The 24407-nt window shown below is 46.7% G+C and overlaps 1 protein-coding gene across 9 annotated transcripts in view; it reads right to left on the bottom strand.

The window, feature by feature from the left end:
* The window catches only part of CLEC16A (C-type lectin domain containing 16A), a 238974-nt gene that overhangs the window by 172611 nt on the left and 41956 nt on the right, over positions 1-24407 (bottom strand). For 7 of the 9 annotated variants that reach the window (XM_017890666.1, XM_017890669.1, XM_017890670.1 and 4 more), the window contains one exon: positions 7425-7656. In XM_017890666.1, the coding sequence (XP_017746155.1) occupies positions 7425-7656 (232 nt within the window). The remainder of the gene's footprint in view (positions 1-7424; positions 7657-24407) is intronic. The other 2 variants (XM_017890673.1, XM_017890668.1) reach the window with 1 other exon arrangement.

Genomic DNA, 24407 nt, shown 5'->3' with positions numbered 1-24407 from the left:
TGCAAAAGAGAAAGAGACGGTGGAAATGTTCCAGAATAAAGGAGGCTGGAGGCGTCACAACGGAAGGCACCACCCGCCTCTGGATTGGACCTGGCACTGGAGGAGAGAATATGCTAGAAAGACATTATTAGGCCAATACAACAGGAACACAGCAGGAAAATACTATGAAGCTGACAGCTGTGTTGTGCTCATAGCAAATGCTCATGAAGCTTCAGGAGGAAAGGGGCGCGATGGATGTGTGTGGGGTGTGTGGGGCGGGTGTGCAGACAGAGAAAATACAATAGGAAAGTTAATGGTATGAAATGTTACGGGGAAACTGGGTAAAGGGTAAATAGATGTTCTTTATACTATTTTTGGTTTTGCAACTTTTGTAAATTTGAAATTATTTTCAAATAAAAAGTTTGGGAAAATTACCATGAGCATAAAACCAATATAAATAGAAAGCAACTACAAAAAAATACATGATGAATAAACAAAAAGGTGCTAGGGCCTGTTGTGTGCAATTGAGAAAGGGAGATTCATAAACATGAATGAGGTATTCAAGTATTAAATACCTGCCACAGCAAATATGCAGGCTCCCCCCACCCACCCTATCCCCTGCCCTGGAGATAATCATTTAGAATTAGAGCTTTTGCACCATCTTCTTCTTTTTTTTTTTTAAGAAACAAGGTCTCACTCTGTCACCCCGGCTGGAGTGTGTGGCACGATCATAGTTCACTGTAGCTTCAACCTCCCAGGCTCAAGGGATTCTTCCACATCAGCCTCCAGAGTAGCTGGGACCACAGGTGCGCACCATTATGACTGGCTAATCTTTTATTTTTTGTACAGACAGGGGTCTCACTATGTTGCCTGGCTGGTCTTGAGCTTCTGGGCTCAGGTGATCCTCTTGGGTTGGCCTCCCGAAGTGCTGGGATTACAGGTGTGAGCCACTGCGCCTAGCCACCATATTCTTTAAGGCTCTCTCTGTACCACCTAAAACCATCTCCATATTCTGCAGTGGGAGAAATACTTACGTACCCTCAACTCTTCATGTTAAGGCAGGGAAACTGAAGTACCAAGGCAGTAGGCGATGGGTCTCTGCCCCAGGCCGCTGCGGGCTCCTCTCTTTGCACTGCCCACCTGAGTTGTGGAAATGAGCGCCTGCACAGTACCAGTTCCCATGCCGGGTACCATGGCCTGTCATCTCCAACACTCCAGCACCTAGCCTGGTAAGTTTCCAGCCTCTGGGAGCTGAGTAATGTGATTACCATCCCACAGCTCATGAGGCTGCAAAGCTGGGAGTGGGAACTCAAATCTCCAACTTATTTTGCTTTGGCCAGTACCACCCAGACCCTCCGCAGCCTCTATCAATTCTACAAAAGCCTCAAAGGCAGGAATGGATTTGTATAGCCATGTTTATACCGGCATTATTCCCAATAGCCAAAAGTGGAAGCAATTCAAGCGTCCATCAACAGAGCAGTGGATAAAGAAATGTAGTCTAGCCATACAATGGAATTATTATTCAGCCTAAAAAAAAGAAAGAGAAGGAAATCCCAGCACATGCTACAACATGAATGAACCTTGAGGACATTATGCTAAGTGATGCAAGCCAGGCACAAAAGACAATACTGTATGATTCCAGTTGAATAAAGACCTAGAGCAATCAAACCCACAAAGACAGAACATCAAAGGGTGGGGTGGGGAGTTATTAAATGGGCACAGTTTTGGTTTTACAAAGATGAAAAATGAAAAGCGTTCTGGAGACAGATGATGGTGATGGTTATACAATGTAAATGTACTTTTTTTTTTTTTTTGAGACAGAGTCTTGCTCTGTCACCCAGGCTGGACTGCAGTGCATGATCTCGGCTCACTGCAAGCTCCGCCTCTCGGGTTCACGCCATTCTCCTGCCTCAGCCTCCCGAGTAGCTGGGACTACAGGCCCCCGCCACCACACCCGGCTAATTTTTTGTATTTTTTTTAATAGAGACAGGGTTTCACCATGTTGGCTAGGATGGTCTCGATCTCCTGACCTGTTGATCTACCCGCCTCAGCCTCCCAAAGTGCTGGGATTACAGGTGTGAGCCACTGCGCCCGGCCGAATGTACTTAACACTACTGAAATGTGCACTTAGAAATGATTCAGATGGTAAATTTTATGTTATATGTATTTTACCATAAGTTTAAAAAAAGAAAAAAACAAGAGAGCAGGGAAGGCCACATCTTTCCACTTGTTGTCCAAGTAGTGCCTGTGTGGGGAGGCACTGGTGCGGGCCAGGAGAGTCCTGAGGGCCCTTGGCACCCAAGGACGTCCACTTCTGCCTCTCCATATGACAGCTCTGGCCAGATCCCCGATACTCTGACACATTCAGTTTTTAAATTACAGCAATAATTTATCAACTCGCCGAGGGTGATGTCCATTCGAATCTGATTAATATTTGGTAAATGAAGCGCTTTTCAGGGAAATGGCAGGCATGGCCTCCCAATAATCTTTGACTTCACAATTTCAAGGATTTTCTCAATCGCACTCTGTGTTCCACATTCCAGCAATGACAGCAAGGACAGACTAAAAAAAGACGGCAAGAGGGAAACAAGAAGACCTTCAACGGAAGGCTTAGGGGAAAGATGCCTGGCTGGTTACCTAGGATATAAGGGACAGCCTGCATGTAATTGGCTGGCTTTTTAGCAATGACCGAGAGTATGTGTGCTAAGTGCTGTAAGTACTGGCAGCACCCCTTCCTTTGTTTTTTTTATTATCTTCTTCTGCCCAGCAGGAGATTGACTTGAGAACGGTTTTCGGGAAGTTGCTCTTCAAAGGCTTTGTCCTAATTCACCTCCAATCCTCCTCCTTATCCCAGTTAAGCCCATCTGAAAAGCTGACAGCCCCACAACATCTCTCTACTGCAGCGCCTGGGCTTGCTGATGCTTCTTCTCCCTCTCTTCCCACCATTACACACACACGTATACACAAACACACTCACTCTCACACACATACTCACACCTGCACATTCACTAAGCTCACTTACTAGCTGTAGATATTAAGAGAGAAACGGGTCCCAAAGAAACGTGCTTGGTGCCCAAGTGGAGTCCACGCAGCCACACTCAAATTGCTGTTCGAGCGCCTCACTCTGCCCTCCATCTTGGCCGGGGTTCGTAGAAAGCTCCTGTGTCACATGCTGAATGCTACAGTGTTATGTTCTCACTTATGCCAATCTGAGGCCCAGGCATTAGGAAGCCCCGTCTACCGGTGGAGAAGTGCAGAGAGGGCAATTCCTTGCCCAGAGCCACACAGCTGTTCAGGTGCAGAGCTGGGATTCAGATCTCAACTCCCCGATAGTCAGTCCATGGCTTGCCCCAACCAAGACACTGCCAGGCCTGGTGTTGGCTCTAATTTTGAAAGAGGAGCTGGAAATGAGGCCAGGTTTCATCTCATTTCGGTAGAGACTTTCAAAAGAAAAACAAAAAAGGCAAAGATGGGTCTCTGAACTCCCAGGTACTCCCTCAAACCCAGCTAACCTGGCAGGTTCAAAGGCCTATCGTCTTTACTCCATGCCCTTGCTGGAATTTCAACAAATGAGGAAGCTTTGAAGGTCAGGCCAGGCAATTATTTTTTCCATAGGCAAAAAAACAGTAGTCCAGCCCTATTTTTAGATGAGGAGTTTGAAGGATTCAGTCCCTCGGATATGCTTACTAAGTTACTGCTCTAAGTAAATTCCAAAAGAGATAACTGTCCTTTCGGACTCAAGGGCAAGCTAAAAACAAGCACATGCCCAGGATGTCTGTCTTCCTGGGCAGAGTGAATACTTCTTTGCCTACAGGGACGATGACATCCCTCTTCTTTTAGTATTTAATTTATGCAAATTTAAGGGCCCTGTGATTTCTTGGTTGCAGAATGAGTCACCCATTACTTGGGACCTGAGGCAGAGCAAATTTCTCTGTAGACTGGGGAAGGGAGCGGATGGGTCAGGGGTGCACATTCATTTCACACAACTTCCTTGTCTGAGCTTAAATCTGGAGGAGGTGTGAATTCTGCGTGCTGCATTTATAAAAAATAAAAAAAAAAAAAACCATGCACACACACTAATGCCACATCCAAATCAGGTCATGGCAAAACTGTGCCTCGTGACCACATGCCTTTTTTACTCCTGTATTTTCCCCCTGTCTTTTAAAGTCAACATTTCACTACTAAAATGGAATTGGCAGGGTATGCAGAGGCAAAGTGTCAGCATCTCTTTCCTTAAGAGTCACCATGTCCATCTGTCGATAAGTGCATAGATCTAGGGACAATGAAAGAAGCTTCTAGAGAAAAAATAATGTGGAAAAGAGCCACATGTCTATCTCAAAATAGGACGGCAAAAGATGGCCTTGAGAGAGAAGGTGAGTACCCAGAAATACAGCGTGACTTTCTAGGGGGAAATCTGCTGTTTCTGCTGGCCCAGCATCCATGCCCCTTACTTCTGATAAATGCATCTCATTTTTTACTGAGGGAGCCACTGTAGCGTAGATTTGTCATGCGGGCCTGGCCAATCGGTCCAGAATATCTCTGGGGGTGGCGGGTGGACCCAAGCCAGGCCCACAGTACCCACAAGCATTGGCCTCAGGACTTCAGTGGCAGCCACTGGGAAGGAGAAGTCCCCCCTCCACTTGCTGGCCAAGCTGGCAGGATGTGAGCGCACCTGGGCCCAGTCCTGTCCAAGTTTCCCGGGAACATGAACAATAAATACCCTCTTTGCTTAAGCCAGTCTTAGTTGGATTTCTAAATCTTGCAATCGCAAGTATCAATGTATCTTCACTTAAAAAAAAAAAAAAGTCATCACGTGAATTATATTTCCTATATTCAGAAATTTCCAGACAGGGACAACGAGGTCCAGAGCTTCAAGAGGCCATCCGAGACACACAATAAACCTAGATGCTGAGACATGACCAGAGTCAGATCTCGCATCTTCTAGGCACCGCCCAGCATCTACAGTGTTCTCTGGTATGCAATGTGAATGAGAAAATGTGCCTGACACCCTTCCAACTCACAGGAATTAACAGCTGTGCAGTTTCATCCAAACACAGATACAGTCTAAGGAGAGAACACCCACTAATTGCACCTTCACATTTACAAATAATCAAGAGAGCAAATATGTAATTCAGAAAGCTCAGAATACAAGTGCTATTGCCTGGTAGGACTGGTCTATGAAAGTTGTATTTATTTATGGTGAGCTGAGTGACAAAATGACAGATCCATCGTATTTTGAAATGACTAATGTGCTGAAGAAATCAGGAAGGCACCAAAATTGCAGAGGGGGTCATTGAGAGTCATGTGTGACTGAGCCCTGAAGCACCAACTGTCCAAGCAAAGCCTCTGGGGAGATTCCTGGGTCCTGTGTAGCATGATCTGGCTGAGTAACCACCTGGAAAACAGACTTTTGGAGGTGGCGGAAATTCATTCCCTTGTACCCTGCCCAGGGCAGCCAGGCACAGCTTCCAGGAGCCTCTACCCTAATTCAAGCAGTTCAAGCTGAAACAGCAGCCTGCAGAACTGGCCTGAAGTCCCTGTGTGCCAGTACTGGGCTGGCTGGCTGACTAATTTGATTGTGATTTTGGGGCCAAGCCTGCCTGATTCGCACCACTGTTAGTCACAACTGAGGCCTGGTTAGAAAGCATCCTTAAAAGGACTGGAATGAAAGAGGTAGCATCTTTCCAAAGCAAAACTGATGAGAACGCAATGCACAAAATGACGTGAAGACGACGATTTATCCCCCAGTGTGGCAACAGAACAACTAACCTAGGGATTAGGCAGACATTTTTCTTCTGCATTAACAACAAAATAATCAGAATGACCCCAATAAACAAATTAGCATGGCTTACCTTGTGTTTGGCCCTCCCCTTCCCACCATAGTGATATTTACTGGTAAAGGCTTCCCAGGCCAAAAATGAATTCCTAAACCAAAATGCCTACTGCACACTTTAAACAGAAATAAGAGGAGGTTGGAGAGCTCAACCTTAAAAAGAGGTCTGGGTGGCATCCGAGAGCATTTTGGTTACACTTGTCGAAATGTGATCATGGTATTCACTGACAACTGCCAAGAAAGTCATGATGGGGCAAGCAAGGTGGTGGCGGGGGCATGCTTTGGCTGCAGAATCTCAGGCAACTCCCAAAAGCAAATGAGCTCCCAGTCACTGAACGAGTGGCTCTGTGCTATAGCTGCAGATGCCCTGGACTGGGAAGCTCATGCAGTCCTTGCTGACAGGGCTGTGGACAGATGGCTTCAGAGCAGCCACTCTGAGCCCAAGGCCCAGAAGGAGGGCTCACAGGAAGTGTTCCCCACACCCACAGAGACTGCAGCGAGGCTGCTGAGGAGATGCCAAGTTCATTCCAGAAGGCGTGGCCAGACCTTCCTGAGAAGAGCCCCAGCTCCACTTCTACCAAGTATCAAGCTCCCCGTCACTTCCCGTTGCCCCCACACCCAGTGCCCAGGACCACAGGCAGAGACCCCAGCTGTGTGGCTGTGAGTCCGACCCATGACACAAGCAATAGGGCAGTTCCAGTTTGCTTAGTCCCAGAGTAAATGACCTCCAGTTCAAGAAGGTTTTAGCATCTCAACAAGAGGGAGGTGAAAACCAGAATTCCCAATGAGGGCAAAAGGAGGAATGAATGATTTTGCTTACATACATACTACACACGAGTGCACCTTACTCTAAACAGATAGGACTTAAAAAATCTTAACATAAGAATTGAAGGAGTTATATTTGATTTTTTAGTATTTTAAAAATACTACTTTTTTTTTTGTTGTTGGTAAAGACAGGGTCTCGTCACATTGGCGAGGCTGGTCTCAAGTTCCTGGGCTCAAGTGATCCTCCCACCTCGGATTCCCAAAGTGTTGGGATTAAGGTGTGAGCCACTGCACTTGGCCTACAAGCATATCATTTCATTAAACACAAATCCTCTTTCTTCCTACAGTGCACAGGATGCAAATCATAACCCCTGGTTATTGGGAATAATTCAGCAACAAGGATAAAGATAATAATAATTCCATGCTGCTTCTACTGTCATAATAATGACGAATACTTCTGCAGCGTCGAATCCTTCGCAGCATTTAACATGGACCAGGCACTGTTTGGAGCACATTGCACATATTCACTCATTTAATTCTTGTATGAGCACTACAAAGTAGGTACTATTTGTTACCCTCCTTTAAGGTGGGGAAACCTGGCTCCAGATCATCCATCCCATGAGGGTGGGACTTGCCCTAGATCTGCATGTGACACACACCTACAGCAGCCTCCGAGTGGCAGGGCTGTATACAATGAGGTACGCCAGTGTGAGGAAGGAACCGAATCACTGGCTGGATACTGGGGGTAGCAGAAGTCAAGGCGGAGAGGGCACAGGTGGCAGCCTCGCTGGCGGGCTGGCTGGCGGCGCAGGCGCAGGCGCAGGGCGGCGTTCACAGGGACACTCACCTTCACTCTCCCCACTCGTCTTGATGCCTTTTGAACCACCCTCTGTACCTTTAGCCTTCTCGGCGTCTTCTTGGGCATCCTCGGCGGGCCCTTTCTCCTCATCTTCTTCTTCCCCAACGTTTTTGTAGTTGGGTCTCTTTTGCACCCGCCTCTTGCCCTTGTGCTTGTTCATCTCAAGGGACCGTTCAAGTGTCTCGGTGGGTTTAATGAAGCACCGAATGCTGGGCTTGGCCTAGGAAAGTCCAACGAAGGCAATAGGTGAATTCGAACACTGAAATCCTGCCAGATGCTATCAAGTTGCCCAAAAGTTTCTGTCCTAAGAAACTCATCTCCAAAAGAAACCATTATATCATAAGATAGCTGCACTCGCATGTTTACTGCGGGACTATCCACAATAGCAAAGACATGGAATCAGCCTAAGTGTCCACCAACAGAGGACTGGATAAAGAAAATGATGTGTATATACACACTGGCATAGTATTCAGCCCTAAAAAAGAAGGAAATCATGTCTTTTGCAGCAACACGGGGACAATTATCTTAAGTGAAATAACTCAGACACTTATTGCATATTCTCATAAGCAGGAGCTAAATAACATGTTCACATGGCAGCAGGGTGTGGGATGATGGACAACGAGACTGAGAAAGGTGGAGGAGTTGGAGGGGGTGGATGGTGGGAGGGTGTTTGGTGGGTCCAGTGCGCATTACTCCAGTGATGGATGCACTGAAGGTCCTGACTTCACCACAATGCAATACATCAATGTGGCAACACTGCCCTTTTACTCCATGAATACAGATAATAAAAACATCTTTTAACACAGAGAAATTAATCTCCAAAACAAATGCCACCTCCAGATCTATTATTTTGCCCATTATTAACATCATCATCAAACAATCAAAACAGTGCCAGCTACCATTTACTGTCTACTGCCCTAAGTCAGAAATGGTGCACTTTACCAGCAGCAGCTCTACACTCCCCAAATGTCAGCTGTTTGTGTAAGGGAAACTTCTGATGAACACTTCTGTGGTACTTTCTTATGTGCCAGACGCTGTTCTCAGGCTCTGACTCTATGATCTCACTTGAACTTTACAGCAACTCCATGAGATATTACTGTGTCATCCTCATTTTACAGGTGAAGAAACTGAAGCACAGAGACAGAGAAGGATCTGACCAAGGTCACAAAGCCGGGAGGCAGCAGAGCCGGGATTCAAAACCATGTACCAGCCAGCCACACAAGCAGTGTCTCAGCTACAGCCCAGTGATATTATTATTAATTTTAACCCAAATAAGTTCATTTTAAACAAAACTATCACTACAGGAAATGAAACACGAGTGTGCCTTGCTATTACATTAAACATAAATAACCAGAAAGAAAAAGCCAGGTGTAGTGGGTGTTATCAAATTCTGGCTCTCATTAGAAAAGGAGCCTAGTAAGTATCAGCAATAAGTCAAAGATCAGCTCGCCCCAAAGGACGAAGTTCTTCCTTAAAAAAGTCAGAGATGGCTGGGCGTGGTGGCTCACATCTCTAATCCCAGCACTTTGCGGGGCTGAGGCGGGAGGACTGCTTGAGGCCGGGAGGTCAAGGCTTCAGTGAGCAAGATCGTGCCACTACAATCCAGCTTGGGTGACAGAATGAGGCCAGTGTCAACTGTGGTTCATGCTTCACATTGCTCTATCTCAGTCTTTTTAACAACCATCATATACAGGAATTATCAGTTCCATTTTTATCGTTGAGAAAATGGAGGCGCAGAAAGGTTAAATAACTTGCCCAATGTCACACAGCTACTGAGTTGGAGTCAGAATTTGAAGTGGGGCTTCTTGGGGCTTACCAATTCGAAAGTTCACACTCTTCCTAAAAGAACAGTGTTTCACCAGGAGCTCAAACTTAATTTCACATTTACTGCTCTTTAAAGAGGAAGGCCAGGCATGGTGGCTCACACCTGTAATTCCAGCAATTTGGGAGACCAAGCTGGGAGGATTTCAAGACCAGCCTGGGCAACATGGCAAAACCCCATCTCTACAAAAAATAGAAAAATTAGCTGGGCATGGTGGCATGCCCATGTAGTCCCAGCTACTTGAGAGGCTGAGGTAGGAGGATTGCTCGAGCCCAGGAGGCAGAGGTTGCAGTGAGTAAGATGGCGCCACTGCACTCTAGCCCAGGCGACAGAGTGAGACATTGTCTCAAAAAAGAAAAAAAAAAAAAAAAGAATATAGACGTGCAAACAGACGAGAAAGGGGCAAAAGACAGAAGAAAATTGATTTATTTAGGGCAGGATTTTGATTGAAGTGTTTTTCTCTTACCACAGTCTGAATAATGTTCAGATATTATTTTGTCATTTAAAGAAAGTTTTAAAATAAACTTTTCCATTATCTTGATATAGATTATCCATCTGAATTTACCCCAAACGACCACCAATTATATAGGGGCCAGCGTACCTTGCCAATAAATGGAAATGGGCTCAAGGAACACAGATTAATTTCAATAATGCTCAAAACAAAACCTAATTGAAAGCTGAATTAGCATCCAAATACAAACATTAATTTTTATTTGCCCACTGTGGATTATTCAACCACAAAAAAAATGACAGATAAATTGCTACATGATTCTACTGTCCAGGAAACCCAGATAGCATATTACAGACGCCAATAACCAAGGGCCCCCAGAAGGGAGCGTTCTGAGAATGCACTGCTTGACAGACAGCATCCATCAGAGCCCACTTAGGAGGCTGGGTGATCGAATGCAGCCTAGTCGCCCTCTCATCTTCTCCTGAAGCATCTAACGCAGGAAGTTAGCTTCCTCCCATCACTGCCGACTCCTAGTGAATTTCAGAATTTCAGAGCCGGCCACACAGCAATCAAAGCTTTGAGAAACAGAAAATAGAGACCAAGCGCAGGGCAAAACGTCCCCTAGTTTGAAATTATGAGCAGAAATTCACACGTACAGATGTAGAAACCCCTCCCTAAGCTCTGTGTGGACTCAGATACACAGAACAAGTTGGCAGAACTGACGAAGTGAAACACAGTGCTCAGCGCCTGGGGCTGGCCAGAGTGGTCTGAACCCCAACCCAGCTGGCCCGTCCCAGGCCTCAGGTTCCTGTTCTAAAACATGGGGAGCGTAATTCCGACCCCCTAGAACAAAAGGAACCCATGCATATAAAGTTCCTTCAGAGGCCGGGCATGGTAGCTCACGCCTGTAATCCCAGCACTTTGGCAGGCCCAGGCAGGCGGATCACCTCAGGTCAGGAGTTCAAGACCAGCCTGGCCAATATAGTGAAACCCCGTCTCTACTAAAAATACAAAAAATTAGCCAGGTGTGGTGATGGGCACTTGTAGTCTCAGCTACTCAGGAGGCTGGGGCAGGAGAATTGATTGAACCTGGGAGGCGGAGGTTGAAGTAAACCAAGATCAAACCACTGCACTCCAGCCTGGGCACAACAGAGTAAGACCCCGTCTCAAAATAAATAAATAAATAAATAATAAAGTTCCTTCAGAGAGTGCCGAAACGGTGAACATTCAACACAAAACGTTACCTTATTTTCCCTGCCTACATCTAAAAAAAAGAAAGAAAGAAAAAAAAATCAGCTGCAAGAATGAATTTTAAAACTTTCCAAAGGGATCTGCTTTTCTCAGTGATCAGGTGTCTGGTGTGGGAGGGCATGCTTACTGGGGAAATTTCAAACCTTTATAACACGACCTTCCAGTCAACAACTGGAAATAACCTAAATGTCCATCGATAGGGGAGTTGTTAGGTAATTACGATCTGTTTGTCCAAAGGGTGGGAATCTAGGAAGACTGGGGCCTTTTTATTCCTAGGTAAACTGATGGAGACTCAGCACCAGGACGAAAAGGCAGGAACAGAGTACGCGGTAGGGTCCCTTTCAGGTAAAGCTTTTCAAAGGCTACACATGATGGTATAAACACAACTTTTCCTGGAAAGATGCCTAAGAATGCATTGGCATCTTGGGGGAATAAAAAAATGAGTGGCACTGTGTATACACCCACACAAGCACACTTTTTTTTTTTTTTAATACCTTTTGGTTTGAGATTTCTAATCATGTACATATATTAACTTTACTTTAAACACTCAGCTGGGTGTAGAGCTCATGTCTATAATCCCAGCAGTGGGAGGCTGAGATGGGAGCATCGCTTGAGCCCAGTAGTTCAAGACCAGCCAGGTCTACACAGTGAGACCCTGCCTCTAAACATATAAATATAAATATATATATATAATAAAAATTCAGCAGGGGTCATTTGGACATAGACTATTTTTGCTTCCTTTTATTCTATATTTTAAAAACCTGTTTTGTTTTTTTTTTCTTTTTTTTTTTTGAGACGGAGTCTCGCTGTGTTACACAGGTTGGAGTGCAGTGGCGCGATCTAGGCTCACTGCAAGCTCCGCCTTCCAAGTTCACGCCATTCTCCTGCCTCAGCCTCCAAGTAGCTGGGACTACAGGCGCACACCACCACGCCTGGCTAATTTTTTGTGTTTTTAGTAGATACGGGGTTTCACCGTGTTAGCCAGGATGGTCTCGATCTCCTGACCTCGTGATCCGCCCGCCTCGGCCTCCCAAAGTGCTGGGATTACAGGCTTGAGCCACCGCGCCCGGCCTGTTTTTCTTTTTCTTAAAGCTAACACCAAAACATCACAGGTAGCATGCAGAGGCTGGTAGAATTTGGCTGGGAAGTGTGGGCAGAGATTTGTGACAATTTCTGCTGCTCCTGTCACCCTCCTTCTGGTTGCCAGCCTCCAAGGATGCTCCAATCTGAAGCCCCCAGGAGAAGGGTCCCTGTCACGTCTCTCACCACTGTGCTCTCAGCTCTACCCCACAGTACCTGGACCAGAGGCGGACAGGCTGCTGCTGAGTAAGCTCATGGCTGTAGGAATGAATGTTTGTACCAGGCTGTACCCAAAGGGCAAGACAGAATGACGAAAAAAGGAGAAGGAGGAGAAGGGAGGGAAAGAAGGGGAAAAAAAGCCAAACATTCTCAGGAGCTAAACATAGCACAATGAAAGAGCAAGCTCACCCAAACTAACCAGAAGTGGAAAAGCCCACTTCAGAGTAAGAAATCAGAAGGCGTTTGGGTTGATTTTCTCAAAAAGAAAGTACACAACACATGCCCCAGGGAAAAGGATTCTGCAAAGAAGGTCTACGTTTCCCAAATGGCACAGGTTTAGGTTTCACCACGTGCTGAAGCTGGGCTGCAGGAGGAGCATGAAGGGAAGGAGTCTCCTTGCCGACTGCAGTGAAATACAAGGGAGCCTTGAGCTCTGCAGCTGGATATTTGGGCTGGCTTCAGGGGGTCAGGGCCAGCTGACAGTCAGCAATGACATTTTAGAGGTGCCCTGGGGCCTAACTACTCCCTAAGTGCCTGCACCTGCCTACTGGTTAATGATGTCTTCCATCAGCCTTGAACCCCTTCACGTAAGGCTTTGGTCCTTGCTTTTTCAAACGTCAAATACTTTGGGAAAGGTGAGTCCCCAGGGGTCAGTCTTTCAGGGAATGGAGGAATCTGAGTGCAGAAACTCTGCAAAGGGCAGCAACAGGTATGGGAGGGAGGATGGAAACAACCAAAGACTGGGTGCCTGAGGGAAAGAGAGGAGACCCATGGCTGAGAAGACAGATGTCAAATAGAACATGTTCCACCAGGTGTGGGTACAGCAGCTTACAAAGACTTGGACACAGGCTGCACACGAAAAAGCAACTTGCAATCAACAATTAATGATTCAGTTTATGGTTAAAATAAAACTATAGAGCTGAAACATACATGTATATCATGTATTCCTGGGTTGATAATTACATGAAAATACACAGAGAAAGGTCTGGAAGGATATACAAACTAAGAACAGTGGTTCCCTCTGAGGAAGATACTGAGGTTGGAGGAACTTTCACTTTCTGCTCTACCTACTTCTACATCATTCAGTTGTTTTATTACCAGCACTAGAAAATTTTATTACCAGCACAAGAAAATACTACCAACACTATTTAAGTGTAAAGAATATCTTTACAGAATGCATTAATGCCACTGAACACTTAAGAATAGTTAAGAGAGTGAATTTTATGCTTATTTTACACAATTTTAAAAAAACTTTGAAAAGGCAAGTTTAGAAGTTAAGATGATGATTCTCTTGGGTGGGGTGGAGGTATAGGTTACAAACTGAGGAGGGGCTTTATGGGAAAACCAGAAATGCTTTCCATCTTGACTCGAATTATACATGAATATAATCATGTGTACAAAATCATCAAGCAGTACATCTAAGATTACTAAACTTCTATGTATTTTATTGTATTTATGTGATTCCTCAATTTAAAAAGTTTCCCAGGCTGAGTGCAGTGGCTCACGCCTGTAACCCCAAGATTTAGAGAGGCTAAGGCAGGAGGATCACTTGAGCCCAGAAGTTCAAGATGAGCCCAGGAAGCATGGTGAGACCTTGTCTCTACAAAAAATACAAAAATTAGCTGGGTATGGTGGTGCATGCCTGTAGTCCCAGCTACTCGGGAGGCTCAGGCAGGAAGATCACTTGAGCCCAAGAGGTTGAGGCTGCAGTGAGCTGTGGTCATGCTATTGCACTCCAGCCTGGGTGACACAGCAAGACCCTGTCTCAAAAACAAACAAACAAAAAACACCAACAAGTTTACCAAGAGGATTTTCAATGAAGTCGAATTGCTGTAATGCCCTAAATACAAGGTAGGAGAAAGTGAACAGGCAGGACAGCTGGATTCACTGACCACTAATGATACGAGGGGAGCTCAGGTAAGATCATGAAGCCATAGGCTACACCTCTCAGAGCCCACAGTTCACCCCAGACAGGTGAATCCTGGTGAATTCCAGTGAATCCTGCATTTATTGCCACACGGCCTGTACAGATGCTAGAAGAGAAGAGGTTCACACAAGAGTGATGGGGGCCGCAGAGGAAGGGAGGGAAAATGTGCCAGGGCTGGGAGGCATAGGGGAGCTTAGGAGGGCTTGATAGAGAAGGAAATGAGTGATATGAGTCTTGGATGTCAACAGGAGTTCAGCAGCATGTTCAGGAAGAAGACAATAGTAGGAAAGCCAGCTCAGAGCCCAGGAGGAGCCAGCTCGCTAGGTGTGCCCAGAAGTCACTCGCCTTTTATTTCTGCTAAGGCCTAGGTCACCTGGGCCTGGTGCTTGGTGACAGTAGTGGCACCTTTGGACCCAAGGTGCTCGGTCAGCTCCCCAGGCAGGGGCAGACACACAGCCACTGGACTTTGCAGGAAGTCAGGGCAGTGGTCCCGGGCCAGCCAGTAGCCTCTCAGCCAGGCGCTGGCCCATGCTGCTCATAAAGGGGTTCTTCACGCTCACTGCCTCAGAAGAGATATCGGATGCCTTGACTCAGTGCCCTACAGATGCAATGTGTTGAGTGGGTTTCTCAGCATCTATTCAGTGGTGCAGCAGGAAGGGGAGAAAGCAGTGGTTGGCGAGTGACCAGGAAAGGGGATGTAAGGGCACCAAGTAGCCTGCCCAGGGAAGAATCTTGGTTGAGCACGAAGGAAAGAAAGAGAGACCGGTGGCCAGAGGCATCAGGTAAGGGAAGGAGAGATCCCGGTGCCTGGGATTCTGTTTGGATCTGTTGGAGCTGTCATGGTAATCAGGCTAAGAAGACCCTTCCAGGCTCTCCCAGGCCGAGCCCACTCACCCTCTGAGGATGCTTCCTCAAACAGCTCTGCTAAACAATTTGAGAAGGAGGAGAAAGGTTTTCCCCTTAAGAAAGGAGGCAGGCCATGTTGACTAACAAAAAACATGCCCAGGCAGACCTGGCTCCAAGTCTCAGACCCACTTTCTACTAGCCAAGCGACCCTGACCACAGGAGCCTCAGTTCCTCATCTGTAAAACAGAGACAAGAGTAGTTCCATATCACACGCCACCATGGGGGTAGTGTGGGATCCAACAGGCAAAATGCCTGGTGCAAGGGGGCACCAGAGAAATTTTCATTGCCCTTCAACCCCCCGGCAAATAGATCATGACGATGGAAGACAGGGCAGGGGAGGGGCTTTTAAGGAACAATCATAAACTGGACTCCCAAGCTCCTAGCAACTTACTGCTCGCTGGCCTTCTGGTTTGTTAGTGGGCTAGACTCAGCCTCCCCGACATGCTCCTGGGCCCCTGGCTAACCTTCCTCATCTCCAGCCTCAGCGGCCAGGACTGGCAAGGTACGGAGCAAGGTACAAAATCAGGACGGGATTCAGAGCCCCAGGGTCCCACCCACCGCAGTTTGAGTCCTGGCTCCACTGCTTCCTACCTTCTCTTCTATGGGTCTCAGTTTCCACAGCCATCAATGGGCATCATATTAGCATCTCCCCAACAGTGCTTCTGAGAGGTGCCAAGAGATGGCACACTCTTGTTACTCTTTCCAGGTAATAACAGCCATCCCGAATACTCAGTGAGCACTTAAAATGTGTCCAGCATGGCTCTGAGCACTTTATACACATTGTCTTGCTTTATCCTACAAATAACCAAATGAGGCAAGGAACTACACAGGTGAGGACCTTGCCCAAGATCACCCACTAGTGAGAGGCAGAGGCAGGATTTGAACCCAGGAAGAATCTAGCTCCAGTGCCTAGGTGCACAACCTTCCTGCCACATGGCTGAAACATCATTCCCTTCCATATACATTTGCTGCACCTCCCAATGCTGGGCCAGCCTCCCGGAAGCACTGACGTTAAGACTATGCCATGCTGATGTCACACTAATCAGAGAAACAGGTGGTTCTTCGCAACAAAACGGCAGTGGCAGTTTATATATCACTTGACAGGTGGCCCTCTGACCTGACAATTACATGGTTGTCTATAATGTGACTCTTTTCACATTTTTTTTTTTTTTTTGAGACAGGGCCTTACTTAGTCACCCAGGCTGGAGTGCAGTGATGCGATCTCAGCTCACTGCAACCTCCGCCTCCTGGGTTTAAGTGATTCTCCAGCCTCAGCCTCCCACGTAGCTGGAACCACAGACACGTGCATCTTTCCACATTTTTATCTCAAATACACAGACAAAAAGTCACAGGGGATCACACCCACTGTCACCAACAGCACTGTAGCACATGGCTTGGCCATTGGCTGAAAAAGGAAGCCGTGTGACAGTGCAGCAGAGTGAACCTGTTCTCATTCAGAAGGAGGTGATTGGCAAGCAAGCACCAGTTGGGTGATGTACCCCGGGGTGATGTATAGACACATGCCTTACTCGCCAATCCAGGAGCCGCGTGGAGCTGCAGAACCAAAGCCCAAACGCGCATGAAGAATGCACAGCTGCAACATCAGTGAGGCGATTTGACAGCACTACCGAATGGAAAGGGGAAGATGAAAGCTATGGAGTGGGGAACATGCGGAGGTAGCAGGCCACTTCCATTAACAAGGAGAACATGGCATTCTTCTCCATGAATTACCAGTTATCAGGGGTGTTGCAGCTGCAGAAGCATAAAGCAAGGCATCTCTCAGGAATTGGAACACACTCACAGCACTCACAGGCCTCTCGCAGCCGCGTGCTCAGCACTTGATGCTGAGATGAGGAGCAGGTAACATCAAGACGGTGCTGCAATTTCTTCTTGGAAAGTGACCTCTGGCATGTCACTAAGTCTGTAGGAGGCCAGCCTCCTCTCCCTTGCCTTCTCCATCCCAGGTCATCTTCTCTGTCGCTTTCAATGCCAAGCAGTATGTCTGGCACTGTCTCTGGCATTCAATCAAGAGGGAATGCTAGTGGGATGAATTAATTGCAAGATCCTCACGAGCATTGAACAGGCCTCTTCAATCACACAAAATTAGGCATCTCACACTCCCTTACTAAACAATGACATACCAAGCACTTATTTGGTATTTCTTTGGAAAGAGTATTTTACTATATTTTGAAAAAGATGAACTGTAAAATATTGCTTATTCTGTTACTCGAAACAGCCCAAAATGCCACACTACCCCGACATCTCATGCTAAACTGGAAAACATAATTGCAAGTGGTGATAAAAAGACATGGAATACAAACAGTGAGATTTGGGGCTGGTCACCTGCAATCCTAATCACTTAACCTCTGGGAACCTTGGCTTCCTCATGGGGAGCATGTGACAATAACACCACCTCGCTCTCTTTCATTATGAGCATGAAATGAGATGTTCAATGAGACAAACAAGTAGGCTTGCCTTCTTTTCTTTTTTAGACAGAGTCTCACTCTGTTGCCCAGGCTGGAGTGCAGTGGTGTGATCATGGCTCACTGCAACCTCTGCCTCCCAGGCTCAAGAGATCCTCCCACCTCAGCCTCCTGAGTAGTTGGGACCACAGGTACGCACCACCACACCTGGTTAATTTTTGTATTTTTTGTAGAGACGGGGTCTTACCATGTTGTCTAGGTTGGCCTCAAGCGATCTGCCCACTCCAGCCTCCCAAAGTGCTGGGATTACAGGCATGAACCACCAAGCCTAGCCAGGTTCATCTCCTATAAAATGAAAACTGTCCCTCTCTTCTGCCAACCCAGGATGTTTCTTGAATACTGGTCTCTCTCCTGATCCCATATACATCTAACTCATTCCCACAGAGGTCTCTGACTCACCGTTTTTCATGTTTTGGCCATGTCCCCCCGTCCCACCCCTCAACTCTCAGCAGGCCTAGCTCCCTGACCTCAGTTCTCAATATTAGGCTCCCTCCTTAGGGGGGCTTCCCTCACCACACCTCCCAAAGCTGCTTCTATTTCCTTCCCACACCCAAATCTTAAATCTGTGAGGATGAGCTGGCTTACTGTCTATCCCCCACAAACAGACCATCAGGAAAGGGACAGATGTCTTGTTCATTTATGGCACCCGCCTGCAACTTGTAGGCGCTCAACAATTACTCACGGCAGGCATTGCACAAGGGAAGTATGGCAGCCAGCCTCTGCTTCACAGATAGAGCACATTCTGCTCATGTCAGAAAATGACCCACCCAGAACTCAAGTGTCACCCAGCACAATATTATTTGAGTGAATAAAGCTGTTTAATCTTATCTTTTTCTCTTTTTTAATTTTTTAATGGATGCATTATAATTGTACATGGTTATGGGGTACAATTTGATGTTTTAATACATGTGTATATCATGTAATGATCATACCAGGGTACTTAGCATATCCATCAACTCATGTATTTATCATTTCTTTGTGGTGAGAACATTCAAAAACCTCTCCTTTAGCATGATCTCATTCATTTGTGGAATCTAAACAAAGTTGATCTCATAGAAGTAGAGAGGAGAATAGTGGTTACAGGAGACTGGGCAGGGAGGGGATGCAGGGATGCGGATGGGGAAGATGGGGAGAGGTTGGTCAACAGGTACAAAGTTCCAATTAGACAGGAGGAGTGAGATCTCGTGTCCTATTGCACAGAAGGGTGACTGTGGTTAACAGTAAAGTATTATATTTTTTCTTACTTGCCCATGAAGCTCACAAATCTGTTCCCGTGCTTATCTGGAGGCTACCAGGAAGCTGTCCTGGGGCCAGGTTATAAGCAACCCAGCAAGTGGTCAGCAGGCAATCAATTTCAGGCCAGCCAGGATCTGCTACTCAACTGGCCTCAGAACTCTCTAGGGAAACCCCCACTCACTAATCACCTCCAGGGATGAGAGCTGCACTGCCCTCAGGCATGAAACGAATGACTCACACCACCCCCCCACTGTTGTGAACTGTGCTGGAATGCCCAGAAAGGGCAGGGAACTCTGAGAAGTGAGCCAAATGCCCCCTTCTTGCTCACGTGCAGCCCCCAACCTCCCATCAGGCAAAGCATTCCATAGCAAAACCAGTTTCAAGGACTCTGACGCTGCCTAAGACTGGATGTCCACCGCTCATTAGAGATATGTGTTTGATTCCCATACCGAGACTTCTCATATCAAGACAATCAACGTTGACTGCAGGAACCATGCTAAACATGGGGACACAATGACGAAGAGGTTCCAGTCCTCTTCCACAGCAACTCCTGAGTCCTGCAATGGCACACAGGCGCCATGTGCCTCGGATGCTTGTTCTCTCCAAACCTCATCTCCTACTTCCCATCCCCTTGCCACATTGCCCTCTGCTCGTCCTCCAACACACTAGGCACCATCTCACCGCAGGGCCTTTGAACTGGCTGTTCTTTTTTTTTTTTTTTTTGAGACGGAGTCTCGCTCTGTCGCCTAGGCTGGAGTGCAGTGGTGCGATCTCGGCTCACTGCAAGCTCCGCCTCCCAGTTTCATGCTGTTCTTTATGACCAAAATGCTCTTCCTCCAGATATCAACATGACTCACTCTGTTGCTTCCTTTGAGTCTGTGTTCCCACCTCACCTTCCCAACGAGGCCAACCCCAGTCACCCTACTGAGAACGGTAACACCCCAGTCTCTGAGCACTGCCCATGTCCATCCTCTGCTTCACTACTGTTTTCCCAGGGCTTCTCACATCTAATGTGCCCCGATGCCTACTATTTGCTTTATTGCTCCTCTGTCTCTCTGCATGAGACCCAAGTTCCTGGAAGTCAAGGTTTTTGCTTTGTTCACTGGGTATATATCTCCAGGGCCTAGAACAGTGCCTGGCACACAGCAGATACCCAATATTTATCTGCTGAATATCTGAATAAACAATACTGACCTGGCTTCAGGTAACTCAAAGTCAGGTTAAAAATCTCAAATGTCCAAAGACGCTAGCTCAGTCATGAAAACTAACAATGCCACAGGGGACAGAGGCATACCTCATTTGTCTGTCCTCACCCTCAATTTTCTGATTTTAATTGAAACCCAGAAAAAGCCACCAATGGCCTGATACAACCAGAAAAGGTCCCCATTCTACATGGAGCTGCCTCCAGCCCATTCTGTGTCACACTGCAGGACAGATACAGAAAAGCCAGCTAGGGTCTGAGTCACAAGGCTGCTTCCCCATCTGCCTTCTGCCCCCATCCCTGCCCACTATGCCCACTCCATTGTTACCAGTTGGCTTCTACAGGATGTAGCAATGAAGGCCCCTGCCCCTTCTCTGGCTAGCTGGCCCAAGGTCAAAACTCCTGGTCTTTGGTCACAGTCACTTGCAGCCCTGACTGAAGTCTGCTCCCTTTGCAAGTACTAAGGGACACTCTGAGACCCTCCCCAGTTGTCCAGCCCACCTTCTGCCCCAGGAAACACGGAGAGGCAACTGTTTCTCAGACAACAATACGCTCCTTAGTACTGGACTTCATGTTGCACTCTGGATTTTGATTCTATCAAATCCTTTTAAATGTGAACCAGAGCTGCCACATTCAATACTTTGGTGGGCAAGAATGGCACCTGGGAGCTGTAACTGCATTGAGGGATTAGGGGATAGACCTCAATGGCAAAGCCAAAAGGGAGAATATACACCAAGCTCTAATTCCCTTGTGGGAATGTTTGCGATGGGTCAATTAAGGCCCTTAATTTATAGAAGTCTATTTTTACCCTTTGATATTCACAATCAACCTTCTCCCAGAAGCCTATCAGCATTTTCAGGAAGAAGAATGTATATGCCTTGGAACCAGCACTGATTATCTGGGGGATCATGAGTACAGTCAGGGTCACTAAAAGACTCAGGAATTCTAATCCTGGCCGGAAGACGTGCTATCCAGCCCAATGCATTCAGCACGTAGGAGGCTAACATCAGATACAAGTTTGAGTTGTAAAGAAAGCCCTGCAGGGTGGGTGCAGTGGCTCACCCAGCACTTTGGGAGGCCAAGGCGGGCGGATCACGAGGTCAGGTGATCAAGACCATGCCGGCTAACACGGTGAAACCCCGTCTCTACTAAAAAATACAAAAAATTAGACGGGCATGGTGGCAGGCGCCTGTAGTCCCAGCTACTAGGGAGCCTGAAGCAGGAGAAGTGAGAGGTATCCAGAGAATCATCTGGAAACCATCCTAACTGCTAAACTGCTAACTACAGACAGACTGTCAATGTCCTTATTTGGGAGTAAGCAAGCCTATTCTGCCCCAGAATCCTTAGACCCTGACTTCACAACCAGCCAACCATATGAACCTACATTAGCAGTTAAGTATTTATACTTTCCAGCTGGCTGTGATGGCTCACGCCTGTAATCCCAGCACTTTGTGAGGCCGAGGTGGGCGAACTGCTTGAGCCCAGGAGTTCGAGACCAGCCTGGGTAACATGGCGAAACTGTCTCCACAGAAAAAAAAAAGAAAAAAAAAAGCAAAAGTTATCTGGGCATGGTAGCATGTGCCTGTAATCCCAGCTACTCAGGAAGCTGAGGTGGGAGGATCATTTGACCTGGGGAGGCTGAGGCTGCAGTGAGCTGGGACCATACCACTGCTCTCCAGCCTGGGCGACAGAGCCAGACTCTGTCTCAAAAAAAAAAAAACAACAGTATTTGCACTTTCCAGAAATTAAATCTGGGTCTGGCTGAATGGAGAGCACAGTATACACACAGAGGGCTTCACCTACCATCACTCAATGGCAACGGCTATAACATTGGTGCTGTTTCATCATCACTGTTATTACTAATACTTCTCCCTCTGTGCCTTGGTATCTGCTCAAAAGCCACCTCCCTGAGGGGCGCATGGTGTGTGTTTCCACATTCATCAGTCCAGAGACAGCTCGTAAGCCCAGGGAAGGAGGTCCCAGGTAGGAGGTGGAAGGTCACTGTGCAGCCTCAGGAACTAAGGTCACTATAATGACAACATCTAATATTTATGCACTTGCTGTGTACATAAAAAGGCTTTGGAGTAAGCACTTTACACAGCATTTAATTCTCATCATAAACCCACGTTTGCTATTCTCACTGGCGAGGTAAGAAATTGAGGCCCGGGAACACCTAGTAAAATCAGGGGCCAGGACTTGAGGAGCCCAGTGAAACTGGTTATAGCACCCACTCCACAAGGCTGCCTCTGGAGGTGGAACATGGAACAGCACCAAAAGCAGCCCACTCCAAACCCAGCCACTGAGGCAAAGAGAAGGCAGCATTCAAGGGGCAGGCTAGGAAGTGATTTCTGCTCTGAAAGTCATTATGAGAATGTCACGAGAGCCCTTGTGACTCTGCTACCACTGCACCCACTGAGTCATTCATTCCTACACCGAACACCTCCTGGGCATCTCTGGCAAGCCCCAGGATGGCACAGGCATCTCCAAGACATGGTCCCTGTCCTCGTGGGACGAGGGAAGCCCAGGAAGGGCAGGGGTCAGGTCGTTCCAGTGCAATGCCACATCCCTCATCTCTCAGCACAAGTACACAACAGATGGCTGCTGAAGGAATGGATGAACAGATGAATAAATGAATGAATGCAAAAATGCAGGAAACTATTCCACAGAAACCCAAGAGGAAAAAAAAGTCATTTAAAAAAAGTACCTACAAGTAATGATGCATATCCCAAATTCTAATCTATATGTTCATTCTGTAAAAACAACGAGATGCTAGCAGTTTCAGAATTAGTGTTCTCCTACTCAGTTTCCCCACACAAGAAACACTATCTGCTCTGCATTCGAATTATAGCAAGAATTAGCCCTTAGCAGGAACCATATGATTTTAATGCACAGACGAATTTCAATTAGACATTCATCTAACCATGCTGATTGTTTTCCATTTAACCCTAAATTACAGTCCTTTCAAATAACTGTGATCTCCCCTCTGCTTCTCTCTCTTCAATTTTGGTTTGGTTTTGTGAAAGGTCTGCTGGTAAAAATGAGGCAATACCAGTAACTTATCTACAAATTACGGGAAGGAGAAAGTAGGTTAAAAAAGACCAAGAAACTTAAAACAAGTATGATCAAACCACATCCGAGTTGGGCAGGAAACAATAGGAGACTGTTCTCGCTCATAGGGAAGGAAGGTAAATCGTACCAGGACTATTGTCAAACAACTCACAGAAGGAATTCAGCCTGTGCTCTTCCCAAACCTGAACGATAGTCATCAGATTACAACCAACTTCAACTTCACACTGACAGAAAGGTAGTAACTGGAAGCAGAAAGCTGACACATGTGGGCTGGCAATTCCCTCCACACTACAGAGTCTCATTTTCAGTTCAGGTGTCCACCACAACCAGCACTTATGTCCCAAAGGCAGTACGTGTGTCTCTCACAAGGCAGATGAGACCTTCATCCCAAGAAGAGGCCATATCGGGAGAGAGGACAGATCTCTTAAAAACTTCCCCTGACAATGGTTCAACTACAGCCAGTGTCCTAAACTGAGAGGTTGCCAGTAACCTGCAATTTGCTTTTGCTCAAACGTAAATCCTATGTATCACTGTCAACATCCTGCTTGTGAAGGTGTACTAGAGTTTTGCAAGATGTTACCACTGGGGGAAACTGAGGAAGATCTCTCTGTATTATTTGTTACAACTGCATGCAAATCTATAATTATCTCAAGAAAAAATTTCAATTAAAAAAAAACTGCATAAAAGCGGGGCGCACTGGCTCACACCCGTAATCCCAGCACATTGGGAGGCTAAGGCGGGCAGATCACTTGAGGCCAGGAGTTCCAGAACAGCCTGGCCAACATGGTAAAACCTCGTCTCTACTAAAAATACAAAAAAAATTAGCCGGGTGTGGTGGTGCATGCCTGTAGTCCCAGCTACTCGGGAGGCTGAGGCACGAGAATCACTTGAACCTAGGAGGCAGAGGTTGCAGTAAGCCACGATCATGCCACTATACTCCAGCCTGGGCGACAGAGCCAGACTCTGTCTCAAAAAAATAAATAAATAAACAAATAAATAAAAATAAACAATGCTGCAAACCCGAGAGCCCAGCAATCTCTCATTTCGTCTTAGAACACCAAGTCTAGCTTCAGCACTGCAGAGGGTATCTTACAGTAAGACAATCTGAGATGAAGCCACAGCAGCCATCTTCAGGTCTGGAAATCACGCAACAGAAAAAAAAAAAGGCCCAATACTTTAACATCAGTGTAGTCCCAGTTAGCAGTGAGCAGATTTCACAGTAAACACACTTCATCTGATGGGAGCAGGCTCTGTGAAGCTTCCTGTAGAAACGTGCATTGATGGGGACCAGATCTTCTGACTGTTGGAGAATATTCCAAAAATCTA

The sequence above is a fragment of the Rhinopithecus bieti genome, unplaced genomic scaffold (genome assembly GCF_001698545.2).
Source record: "Rhinopithecus bieti isolate Rb0 unplaced genomic scaffold, ASM169854v2 scaffold_19459, whole genome shotgun sequence".
NCBI lineage: Eukaryota > Metazoa > Chordata > Mammalia > Primates > Cercopithecidae > Rhinopithecus > Rhinopithecus bieti.
This window is presented reverse-complemented; position numbering and strand designations above follow the sequence as displayed.